At 39.0% G+C, this 13,322-nt stretch overlaps 1 protein-coding gene across 2 annotated transcripts in view; it reads left to right on the top strand.

The window, feature by feature from the left end:
- Positions 1 to 11,816, top strand: part of MOCOS (molybdenum cofactor sulfurase) — a 208,837-nt gene extending 197,021 nt beyond the window's left edge. For both annotated transcript variants that reach the window (XM_085052270.1, XM_085052271.1), the window contains 2 exons: positions 881 to 985; positions 8,095 to 11,816. In XM_085052270.1, the coding sequence (XP_084908396.1) occupies positions 881 to 985; positions 8,095 to 8,241 (252 nt within the window). In that variant the 3' untranslated portion in view covers positions 8,242 to 11,816. The remainder of the gene's footprint in view (positions 1 to 880; positions 986 to 8,094) is intronic.
- The last annotated feature ends 1,506 nt before the right edge of the window (positions 11,817 to 13,322 follow it).

The following is a 13,322-nucleotide window of genomic DNA, read 5'->3' as shown; positions in this document are numbered from 1 at the left end:
TACACTGAGTTATACCAGCAGTTCTAGATGCATCTCAAAAACCTGAAATACCACTTCAGATCAGCATATAAAATGTTTGAAGTGTACAGTTTAATTATTTGCCCTATTTGAAATTTATGACACATTTTACAAAAGTAGAATGAGTATACTGGGATACTGTAAGACTTAATTTCTATAACTTACAGCTTTGGTAAAGTTAGGGATAGAATGTTAAGTGAAAGTGCAATATGTCGTCCTTCTCCATCTTAAAGCTCTAAGAGGAAATTTGTTGCAGGGTTGTTTTTTTTCTCTAAAAGCACACTAAGGTGTTGTTCAAACAACAATTAACTTTGAGAACAATTACATATGATGTTAGCAAAATATGTAGTAGATTATAGAGGATAAATTATTTATTCTGCTTATTTTAACTTGTATATGTTAACATTTTACATTCTGATTATCTAAAAGTGCCATGCATCTAAGGAAGATATTGTACATTTCAGCTGCACTAAAACACTCCCAAGAAAATCCTCCTTGGGTTGAATCCTGAGGCACTGGCTTAATTTTGTATTCAGTTCTTTGGGCAAGCAGCACTGCTAACCCACAAAAGTGAAGCCATCAGGAAATACAAATATGTAAATGTCTGGTATTTCTCAGATTCTGTCTCTGAGAAAGTTTACCTTAAAAAAATGTGAATTAAACATCCAGTGAGACTTTTGCCAGTAGACCTACTACATTAGGTGAACAGACCTGACCTTTTACATAATGAAAGCTTAAAAAACCACAGAGAAAGTATGCAAGAGGTATGTGTTTAAGATATTATGATGGTCAGAAGCTTGTACTGTTCAATGTTGTACTGCTTTGATAAACAGCCATGAACTTTCTTTAACTAAAATTTCAGGTTGTGGGTCCTTGTAGCAGATGTCAAATAATCTGCATTGATCAACAGTCTGGGGAACGAAACAAAGAAGTTCTGCAATCCCTGTCTGCTGCCAGAGGTAGAAAGGTCAGTACAGTACTTCAAAATAGCTGTAATGAAAGAAGTAGTGACTTTATTGCATGTGCAGTGAAATATCTGCTGAGAGAATATTCTCAGTTAAGTTGTTGTGCTAATTGTTACCATTTGGATTTTTTCTGTAAAGAGAGGATGCACTTACAACCCAGATATGACATGATTTATGTCCATAAAATGCTCAATACAATTTTTATTCAGAAATGGACTGTTAATATGCATTATTTTTAACTGTGCTAGCTTTTATTCAGTATATACTTCTTTACAATGTGCTTATATTGGTCTTAAAAACACAAGCTGATGCACTGATGTCTTCTAAGAAAAAAACATATGCAGAAAAATCAGAAAGTGTTTGAAATTATACAGTTGGCTTGTAAGACTAAACACTATTCTTACCCTGGGAAACTAGTTAGCAGGAAAAACAGAGCAGCTGTGAATATAATCCAAGTGGAGTGTAATTGCTTAAGAAAGTGACTGGAGAGTAAGTGTGAAATACAGGCACTCATTTGGAGTCCTGCTTCCTGAGGTTGCATTGCTTCTTGGAATTGAGGGTGCTCAGATGATGGCTAGACAGTTCGGCATCCCTAAAGCTCCACAAATCTCCTCTTACGTATTTATTTAGCTGAAAATCCTTATTCAAAATTCATTGCTTCCTGCTCGTTAAGCTTCTGTTGTTGAAGTGTCTCAGGCAGTCGGGGCTCGGGAGCCTCGCCAGTTCCCGCCAAGCACCAGAGCCCCGGCGCACCATTGGCACAGAGCAATAACAAATAGCTTGGAAATCATTCACCAGACAATGCACAAACAAGTTACAAATACCGCATTCTATGTTTAGGGGGAAAAAATAATGAATTGATTCGTCTCAGTGACTCATTAAGCAAACAAAGGGCTCTTTTCGTTGGCTGTTATCCTTGGTGAATTGCTCCTCTGGCTCCATCGGGGAGCCAGCGCGGGCAGGGCTGGCTGTCGAGGCACAGCTTCCCCCTGACCTGAGGTGACTTAGGGATGCTCAGCAGGCTCTGGTCCAGGGCACCACAGTGCATGAGCCTTTGTGAGATGAGCTCCCGGCCCCTGAGGACAGGGGCCCTTTCTGGGTAATGGTGAGCCACAGCTGGAGCATGTGGGACATTTCAGAGCGCATTTGGGCACTCTGGGTAGGGATGCTCCCTGCTGCCACATGGGGTGTTCTGCCCATATGGGTTTTACTGGATTATGACTTGAAACCTCTGTAGAGAGAAATCACTTTGTACTCAGGGAGAGAATGGTGACAAAACCTTACTCAGATTCTCAGGAGAGGGAAAGCATCTTCTGCTTGTTTCCAACAGCGAAGATGAGCTCCTCTTTCATTCTGATTAACTCAGCAATGCAGAGATTTTCTTGGTAGAAGCATTGCTAGAACCAAGTAACTCGTTCCAGCAGGACTAAGGCAAAGAGAGCAATCCAGGCTGTGGAGCAGAAGCTGGCTCTGGATGAAAGCCACACGGCGAGGTGAGGCAAGGCAGGCGCTGCTGATCTCCGCAGGGAAGAGCTGTCTCTCTCTGCCAGGCGCCAATATTCATGCTGCAAGCACACAGGCTTTCAGCCTTTTTTTATTTTTCCCATCCTTCAGTGCTGCAGGCAGATGGGATCTTGTGAGCATGCCCTGCTCTGCATAAGGGTGAGTCCTCTGGGTTAGCTGACAACTGAGAGTTTGAAGTGGTAGTTTTGCCTGGTCTGATCTGAGAAGACCTCCGAGCCTTTCTGTCTTGCATGTCACCTCTGTGGTGATGGCACCAGCTGATGATCAGTGAGCAGCACCCAGGAGGACTTTGGCGTTTTCAGTGTGTTCAGCAGACCTAGCAGACGACACTGATCCAAACCTTTCACAGCTCGAAGTGGGGAGAGAGAAAGAACATCGAGTTCATGTGACTGTGTTAAATTGCAGAGCTAATCCTTTGGTGACTCATATCTCTAGCATGTGCTTTTCTGCTAAGGAGTCATCTAATAGACTTCATTTTCTTTTTTTTTTATCAGATGCAGATTCAGTGAAGGAATTTAGCAGTGTTTTCTCCCATCTGTCAATAATCTGATTCAAACTACAAAAAAAAAAAAATTGCAGAAAAATAAGATTTAAGATAATTTCCCAGTTTTTTGAAAAGCTGCTTTAGCTAGTTGATTGCCAAAACATTAAAGATACTGCACATAGAGAGCCAGATGTCAATATTTACCATTTTGCTTTGTTTTTTTCCAAGAACACCAACCTGAAAAAATTACAGGGAAATTTATGAAACAAGTAGCCCAAATAGCAGCACTGCCAATGATCTTCAGTAATGACCTAAATAATGTAAGGCTTGTAAGAGGTAGTTCAATATTTATTTCTGAAATCCTGTTTTTCTCCATTCCTCTGAGACTCTGAGAACCTGGTACTTCAAATTGAAAGACTGAACCTTTGCATAGATGGATTGCAGCTGAAAGTCAGAACCAGCTACTGTAACTAGCCACGCAAGCAATTTGCATGTTTCCTGATAAATGTAAAGCATGGTGCTGAGGCCTTGCTTTTTATGAAACGTTTTATGTCATTGTTTGACATAAAATGCAAACACCTCTACAAAGTAAACTTGTGCTTTGCTTTCTGAATAAACACTCATTCAGGATTGCTCCTGTAATTTTTGACTGGAAAGGAAAGATGAGCTCTCCTCGTGTGACAGAGTGCTCTGCTGCTGCAGGAGACTATGAAAGACTAGAGAACTACATTAAGCAAATGGCCACATGCTGTTTCACATGCCTCACCACCTGATGCAAAACACCCATGGATGGAAACGGAGAACAGAGAATTCTTGCCTCTCTTCAGTGTTTTGCAGGTGCAGTTTAGCGCTAATGACAGCGGAAGCCCTGTGGGTGGATTTGCAGCAGTGCTATAAGCTGGGACTTGCTGTCAAGGTAGCAAAGGGAGTTATTGCATTAGCAGTCTGCCCTGGTCTAAATGTATGGATAGCAGCACATCAAGGGAAATCCATTATGTTTGCACATGCCTTCATACACTAATAGGCTTGTGTTTTTTCCTGGGGGCTGTTGATCCTCCTTTATGTATCTCATTGTGCCTTGGGAAATCTTCTTTTCCTGCAGAATTAGATGCCATACCTTTGGATTGCTTACTGAAACATTAGCAAGGATAGCAAATGATCTCTCATATCTGATGCATCATTATCATTATTTTCATAGTAGTTCAGGGCTTTACACCATGCAATGCTTTACATTCAAATATATGGAACATTTGAGAACAGTGATTGTTGTAATTAATAGACCTCTGAAATGATATGGTTCTCTTTTCTCATTGGTGGCTGAACTGGAAAATGCATTTATTTATGGTACAGCAAAGGAAAATCCATTCTTAAGAAAACACTCTGCAGTCCAGATATTTTCAACAGAACAATATGGGGTTTTATTGACACCAACTTAAAAATTTCCCTTTTTCCAATATAAAAAAATCAGCATGTCAAAAGTGAGTACTTCCATTCTCCTAAGGTTTTGCTAATAAGGTTTGGTAAATCTAAAGCTAATAAAACATTCTTACATTTAAAAAATATTCCATTTTAATAGTTGCATCTCCCAAGTTTTTGAATGAGAGGGAGGCTATGTTACTGTATGAATAAATGTTCAGACCTGGACAGGTAAATTTATCTGCTGGGAGATGACAGCTGCGAGCTGCATCTGGGGGCAAAATCCAGAACTCATCCATCCAAAGCTAAGTATTAGCATGCTGTATGATTTATGTGCTTGTTGCACAATCCAACAGGGTATTTCCCTACCAAGTTCTAGTCTGTGTTAACTGATTCTTTGGGAGCTGTAGCTTGAAGGTATCTCACCTCAGGCCTTAGTCAGATGTAGCACCTCAGGTTTCTGTCTTACAAAAGGGGATAGTGCACACAGGGCATTTCTCTGGCAGTGAATTTCTGAGCAGAGCATATCACTGTTGATCGAGTAAATGAGCTTGAAACAACATGCAAGAATGACAGCATTTCATAGCTCCTCCTTTAAGTGAGTGTGATGACTATCATATGATTCACTGTTGGCAAGAATATGTATGTTTTCTCTATTTCTCCCAGCAGTGGTCTTGCTTTTTCCTAATCAAGAAACTTTACATTTTTTGTCCCTGTAAAATTTAACAGTGACGGGAAGACTCTCTACTGCCAGATAAAGCCACGGAGCTAACAGTCCTGCACTCCCTGCACAGTTCTTGGTGTGTCTGCGAAGATTATATGCAGAGTAAAATGCCCTTGAAGCCAGGAAAAGGTAGCAGCAGCAGGCAGAGATTATGCAGTTCACTGTAATAACTCTGCAGGCTATAATCTCTGCGTCTGAAAGCCTCATTTTTCATCAGAAATGTGAGAAGGGCCGATTTGTACATTTTATCTTTCTCTTGAAACAGAGCTGAAGTGGCAGATGCAGTTTTTGTGGTTGCTTGGCAGGGGTGTTTGTGTGATTGCTATTATCAGTACTTGCTGAGTCATTATTTGTAATTATTGAAAAACCTGGGAAATTTACTTCAAAAATGTTAAATCCACTTCTGGCAATCACAGGCTAAATTTTGGGTTTAAGAACATTCACAAAAAACCAGAGGTCGGCAATTCCAACCAGGCATTAGTACTAAAATATGTATACCATCAGTATATCATCACCTTGGAAACTCCTTAGGCATTGCTCACTGAAAAAAATACTGAGACTTTAGAAGCCAAATCTGAGAAGGAAAATACTAAAGACCACTATTGAAACAGTACTTGAAAACTCCTGAAGACAAGATGTATTCAGACATGCATTTTCTTAAATAATTCTGAATGTTTTAAGGTGCATTTAAAAAAACCCAAAACCCTGCTAAATTATTTGCAGTAGCAAAAATTGGTCAATTAAGTTCTTCACAGTGAACAATCTGCCCAGATTTATTCTTGTCTCGTTATAAGATACTTCATGATGACAATACAATAAATATAAACTTCTCATGCAGCAAATAAGCTCATTTACATGGATGAGTTATAAAATTCCTTTCTGTGTGAAATGCAGTGTAGCATGAACTAATATTAATTTTACAATATGTGTTTTATAACTGCTTGATTTTTTTAAAAAATCATGGCAACTGTTATTTTTGCACTAGGGTGTAGGAGGTAAATGCAGGTTATTAACCACAAGGCTGAAAAATCCATAATTTATGCCAACAGAGAAACTTGTCAATGAATGAGAGAAAAGTAAAAATGGAAAAATAAGACTATGTACTTTAATATTTTGAATGAAACAGTTACTAACACCATTATGGCAGCATGGTTGATGCAACACAGTCACTGTGCTAGAGGGTTGGAATCTTACAGTGCTGCAGTCATTCCTCAGCATTAAATACTGGAACACTGCCATAAGGATATACCCTGTGTGTACTTAGCATGGACACCCTCATAGCCACTGGTACCCAAAAAAGTGCCAGTGCTAGGATAGGCCTGATGGTCCAGCTCATGCCCTCTACATGTGAGATGCCAGTGAGATGAAGGAGTAGCACATGTAGCCAAAAATACCTAAGCTTGGGGCCCATTTTTCTTGTTGATGTTTAGGATTACAAAGGAAACAGAAAGACCCAAATTTGGAGTCTGAGGCCATGTTTGGATAGATCTCTGCTTTACAGAATCTCTCTTATTTGGGAGTCGGTCTCAATCTTACCTCTCATGAATTCTTCAAAGCCTAAAAGCTGTTCTGTGTTACCTCATTGCTGCATCTTTATTTAATTAGACAGTGCAAGCATAGGAGAAAACTTACTGCCTTCATGTTTAGTCTGTGAAATATGGTCCCTTAAATTCACCTAACACTATTTTTTTTTATTTATTGCAATTCCTTTTACCTTCTATTTTTTTTAAACCTGCTCTTAATGTAATTCACTCAATTTCAGAATCATTGATCTGAACAATGGCAGTAAATGTAATCAGGAAATAGAGAAGGATAATAGAATTTTGGTTTTAAGTAATTTCATTTGCTTATTTATTTACTTTACACTTTAGAATGACTTCTACATTTTGGCTGTAGTCTACCAAAGAAAAATACTTTTTTTTGAAGCTTGCAAAAAGAGACAAGAAAATTAGTATTGGATTTCCAAGGTCTTCAGTTTAAAGAGGAAAGACTTTCTGAAGTCTGAAAATCAGTTATTAATTTAACATGGTCTTCAGCATTCCTTTATTTCCTACTTAATATATTTTTTTTATTAACTATTATCTAATTCTTTGGAAAATACTGTCATGAGATGACAAGTCTTTTTCTTGCATATTTCTAAATTCTCCACTGCTGGAAAACAAAACCACAAAACCACACCAGTCTCTTCCTGTGACATTTCCAGATCACACCCACAACTGTAACATTCAAGTGCTTGAGATCAAGACCTCACATAAGAATGCAGACACACAGATCAGGTTTTTGGTGCCTGTGAGGGTTGTATGGTCAGTGGGCAAAGTAGATATTTCATTCATTTCATTACTCAGTATTTCAGAGACACCTTCTAAATAGTTCTAATATTTATGTAGGATAGATTCACAGATAATGACACTTAACAAGCAGGAGCAATAATAAAACAAACTTTCTGAATATTTTCTGTAAAACATGCTAAAATATTCATAAAAACAAATGAAGGGAAACTCACAGAGGCTAGACAGAATAAAGTTCTGTTAACAAAGCGAATAATTCATGGTAGAAGATGCAAGACTTCCTTGCTGTTGGAACATACTAGTGTTCTCATGCTGCAGAGCCTTTGTTTGTGACAATGCATTAACTGTATTTGTCAAGAAGCCAGAACAGTCATTAAATAACAAGATTGTGAGTGAGCATGAATTACATATATGATACTGTGGAGCTCATGATGAAATACTGTGTTATTTATCCACTTACTTAAGCTATTCTTGAATAGCCTGGCATTAGCTTTTGTTTACCAGTCTATTATAATTAATGAGTTGAGAATGTTCTTAATTACATGGACATAGTACATACCTCCTTATTCTTAAAGCAATATTGTTCTTCTAAACATACCTGGGTTGTGAGAGCCTCTATTGATTTGATTGCCCTAACATGTGTTGCATCTTAGTAAATATTTTGCTTTTTTTCAGACAAACTTTGGCATCTATCTTATGAACCAGCCCTTGCGCTCTTCCTTGCCAGATATTTTATCAGTTGGGTCTCAAGTACTTCCAGTGCTGAAGGAGAATACAGAAATCCAGCCTCCGACCTCCAGTGAAGAAAAATGCTCGGGATAGATTCTCTGGTGGAGATGAAATTTTTGTGCAACTACAGGGAAAAGTCAGTAGTCAGTTACACAAAAAAAAAAGAAAAAGCTTCCACTCATTTGCTTCTGGTAATTGTCTGTTTGCTGTAAATGGTATCAGATGGCAAAACTGTTGATAATTACAGCTCACCTACATGTTTTTGCTTGTGATTAGGTTGCAGCAGCCATAACTCTGTTCTGCAAATTGCTTCAGGATGCAACAGGTTTGATCAAGTTTTATTGGATTGGGAGTGGATGACTCCCAAAACAAGCCCAACTTCGTTGTCAGAAAGCCACATCTGAATGAAGGAAAATAAACACAATAATACACTACTTCCTTCTGCTGCTTTGTTAAAACCCCAATTAGGAGAGAGGATGCAAAACATATTTTAGAAACAATGTGGGTGGGAAGAGAACAGTGGGAGAGTGTCATGAGAGAAGCAGAGCATTCAGCTTTTCTAATAGGAAGCTGAAGGTGATGTGTAGACATTCTGAAAGCAATGGAAAATAGGGAATTATTGGGAAATCTGTGTCTCCCCCTTCAGAAGTGGTGTGTGAGGATGCCAAAAAAGGCACAAAGTTAATGAAGATTCAGAATGCTATTTGCAAAACTCATTCCCTGTGAAGGAATTCCATCCATTTGTTCTCAACTTCTTTCCCTTCCATTTGTTACTTTTCCATATGATTTATTTTACACAATGTCTTCCCTGGGATTTTTTTATGTGATAGTGTCCCTGCCTATGGAAGGGGAGTTGGAGCTAAATGATCTTTTCGGTCTCTTCCAACCCAAGCCATTCCATGATTTCTGAGTCCCACACTCTTGTTTCCTTATATATTTGTGGATGCTGACACATTATTCCTAATTAGAGATTTTTCAAGTAATACATTCATTTTCTACACAAATTTATTTATCCTCAGCAATATCTAATGGTCACTTAAGAGAACTCTTGAAAGTTTGGATGCTTCCCCATCATGAACAGGTCAAAGTATTCTTTTTTCTTACTCTGTTCATTTCATAATGCCCTTCTTAAAAGGCTTTTGAAAGCTCCTAAACAAGACTCATGCTTTCTGATTTCTGAGTGCAAATGTCTGAAACCTAAGAATTAATCTGAAATATTGATTATTGTGAAAATTTAAAAAAATAAATAAAGGAAGCTGTGGAGAAAAAGAAAAACAACACAAAACAATCCCCCCCCCAAAAAAAAAAAAGGAAAACAAAAACAACAAAACACATGGAAAGTCTATGTAAATCAAGACTGAATACATTGAAGTCAGGTGTTTTATGACCCTCAACATGTGTCCAGCTAGCTACGGAATGACTTTATGCTTCCAGGAACTCCTTCTGGAAGAAGAAATTCTCCTAGATTGGCTGCTCTATTGCCATCTGGGAAGTGAAATTTTGACCCCGTTAAAAGCACCATCACAACTCTCATCCAATATGATTTAGATCTTCCTTGGGGCAATTTTGGCTCCAGCTGTGTGAAAGTGCTTCTGGCTGGAGCAATCCTTGGGTTGTTTGAGCATATCCCCAGAGGGAGGCAGGCAGCTTTGTGAAAGAGTTGGTCAAACAGTCATTCTGAAAGGGGAGTGACTACCACAGAGCAGCACAGGATGGGAAAGAGGAAGCTCATCACCCAGTGCACAAATCAGAATTCAAAAATGCTCTTTCTTCTTTCTCTTTTTTCTTTTTTTTTCCTTTTTTTTTAATGTATAATGGTTTGTTCTTTCTTTTGTTCTTTTGAAGAACTGGTTCTACCCACTTCAGCTGGAACAATCTCTCAGCAGAGCTTTGTAATGGAAATGAGAAGAGACATTATCTGTTTCTTACAATCTGCCATAAAGTACGTGGAAAGAGAGGGGTTTTTCATATGTATGTAAACTTAGAATCAGTTTTGAGAGTTGTACCTTCCACTTCAGAGCCCAAGGTCTGCTCCTTGATGTCTGCTTTGAAAAGCAGGGGGTTTATCTCTCTAATAGTCAATTATCTGAGGTTGTAATGAGCAGGCTTTTGGAGCCTTGAAAAGCAGTTTCCTGGTATCTAAATCTCTTAACTGCTTCACTCCCTGCCTCTCTGTTATGCAGAACATTGCTTTGTTGGGTAGAAAGCCAGCGCAGCTCTGGCAGATTTCATATGAAGAGACCTGTTGTATGCTGACCTTCAGGTGATCTCTGCTGCTCTGCTCTGTTCTCTTCGACTCACCGCTGTGTCATTTGTTTAAAATGGCACAGAAATTAGAAAAGGAAATTGAAAGCAACCTCAACGAGCTCTGTTTCACTTGTTGTTGCATTTAGTAGAAGATAAGTCACTTTGGTACACAGTGGCTTGACAAATACTGTTTGTGAATATCCATAATGCAATGTATGATAACTACGCATGAGAGGATTTGAACTTTAAAAATGTCATGCTTGGTCATTTTGACCTATTATTTACAGTCAATTACACATTCTCTCTGCTGTGGTCTAGTAATATTAGATCAAGAATAATTTTGCCATTTTACAGGGGGAAAAGAAAGATTTCCTCTGATGTATGAACATACTCATTAGTATAGTCTGTGCATTTCCCAGAAGGAACATCCTTGTGGTACAGTGATAGGAAATGTCACAATGCTTCAGATTGATGGAAGATACATAAGGAATCTTTCAGCTCAACAAAGGATAATATTTCCCTTCTAGTAAGTGGAGTGTTCCTGCCAGTATGATATGTCTTTCCATCAATGAAGACAAATTCTTCTCAGTACCAAAACTCTGTGGAAAATCTTGAAGTAGGAAGAGTCACTTTTAAATGACATGCACTTTAAGTTTGTAGAAAGAACATCCCTCCTATAATGTGAAAAAAAAATTCAAAGAAAGAAATTTAGCACACTGCAACCCCAAGGACTGCAGATACAAAAGGGGCATAAATATTTTGAAACACTATGTAGAAAAAGTATAAGGGTTTATTTCTTAACTTTCTAAGTATATAGGAGGTATAAGTACATATTCATTTCATATGAATGCAGGCTCTTTGATCTAAATACTCCAATTACTGCAAAATTAAATCTTTGGAATAATTGCAGATATATGTTTGCCTTCCATGGATAATAAATATACTTAATACAGTATTTCCAGAGTGCTGTATCTAGAAAGTCCTCTCTATATTTGAAAACCAAATCCTTATTTACTTGCAATGAATTATTCAGACACATTCCATTCGCTGTGAGACTTAGCTTCTTCTCAAATCTCAAGGTAAAAATGGTAATTATTACAAGCTCTAATAATAGCCAGAAGGCTGAAATCATAAAACAGAAATCAGCATTTTTAGGAGAAGTTTCTGAACTCTGTGTTCTCTGCTATGACTAAGATATTTCAGATACAGTTTATGATTTATATACTTTCAATAGTGTCCTTCAAAGTATGGTAAAAATTTTAGATCATCTTTCTGTCAAAATTACACCCAAATCAAAATGAAAGACTGCATAAAAGTTGTAATTATTCTTCATAAATTTTAGAGATTATGCTATACAAATTTTCTTCTCTCTGGTTTTTCACTTGCTTGGAAATTAAACCAATAAAATATATATTGTTTGATGTGTCTGCTGCGGATGGTTGCATTCCTGACCTTCGAGTTCATGAGGTGCTCAGTTCTTCTTGAGGCATTGCTGGGCTCATGGATGAGTATGCAGCTCAGGACTGAAGGGATGTCTCAGCTGCTGGGATTCACAGGTGAGGTGTTCCCTCCGTCTGTGTGGCCACATGCCAGTCAGCTGCACACTCAGGCCCTGCACCAAATGAACTCATAATCACTAGTTTCCTTTAAAATATGCACAGTCAGTCCCATTGAAGCAATCTCAGTTACCCAGAGGTTGGAGCTTTCATCAGGAGTGAGATGGTAAGGGATGGTTTATTTCCCTCTCATTTGCCTGGAGGGATCCACCATTGTTTTTCTCCACTGTCTAACCCATCAGTCAGTAGGGGAGACTAAGCACGAGTTGGCGAGTGTAGGAATCTCAGGGAAGGCTTGTCCTTCCCTTCTCATGAGGTTTACATGGAAATGATCTGTGACTCACAGGGCCAGCATGAGCACAGTGAGGCAGTATCCACACGTGACTTCGAGTTTTTTTTCATGCATTTGTTGATTCACTGAGTGTGGGAGGGGAAGAAGAGCAGAACTCTTACCCAACAGGTAGGTCATTCCCATGGAGGTGAAATGTGGGTACATCCTTCTCTCTCTGTTATAGCATGAGGCAACTGCTTGGGGTAAACACAGGCACAGCCCCCAGAAAGGCGAGGAGATGGCAGAGCTCCTCTCCACTGGGCATTGTGAGGCAGTGAGTGTGCAGAGGCAGGTGTGTCTCCTTCCTCTGGCCACCGGTGTTTAAGTACAAGGTGGAACTTCAGCAAGAATAGAGAAGAACCCCCCAAGTGTGTTTTGGAGTAGGCTGTTAGGGGAAATATGAGTTTGAGGCATCAAAAGCTGAAATCAAAATGAACCCACATTTCTGACTTCTGGTAGGTGTGCCAGTGACAAGGCCAGAGTGAACAGGAAAAAATGTGGGAGAGAAAGAAAAGTGGCAGTTCCTACAGTCAAAGTTTAAGAGAAGGTTGTGATGCCCATGCTTTCATCACCCAGTTTGTGTTTGAGTTTTTTTTTCCAGAAAGACATGGGTATCCTCAACCTCTAAATCAGATTCTGAGAACTTAGAGTAAGTCATTGACAAGTAAGTGCCTCTTTAGCAAGGCACCATTTAAGAAGCTTCTCTTCCCTCCTTTTCATGTCAACTAGCTTGCTTTGCTGGCCCTTCAGTGTGGTGGTGGTGGTGGAGGGTCCTTTCCAGTGGAAGAGAAGATAGTCAGGTGCCCTGCATGAGGAGTGAAGTGACTCACTCAGGACTACAGACAGGGAGAGATGTTAGGGAGGGTCGAGATGGGGCATCCTTGAGCTTCACCGCCATGTGCAAAGTACTTCAAAAACCTCCCTAACAATCCCAGAAATATGTGTTACAGAAAAAGTTAGTGATTTTTCTACTGGAGCTGCGAAGTCTTTCTGTAAGGATGATATTCAAGAATTGTGCTGTTGGGGAAAGACCATTGCAA

The sequence above is a fragment of the Lichenostomus cassidix genome, chromosome 2 (genome assembly GCF_008360975.1).
Source record: "Lichenostomus cassidix isolate B80296 chromosome 2, HeHo_3.0, whole genome shotgun sequence".
Classification (NCBI taxonomy): Eukaryota; Metazoa; Chordata; class Aves; order Passeriformes; family Meliphagidae; genus Lichenostomus; species Lichenostomus cassidix.
The sequence above is the reverse complement of the archived record's forward strand: the minus strand, read 5'-3'. Positions and strand labels throughout refer to the sequence as shown.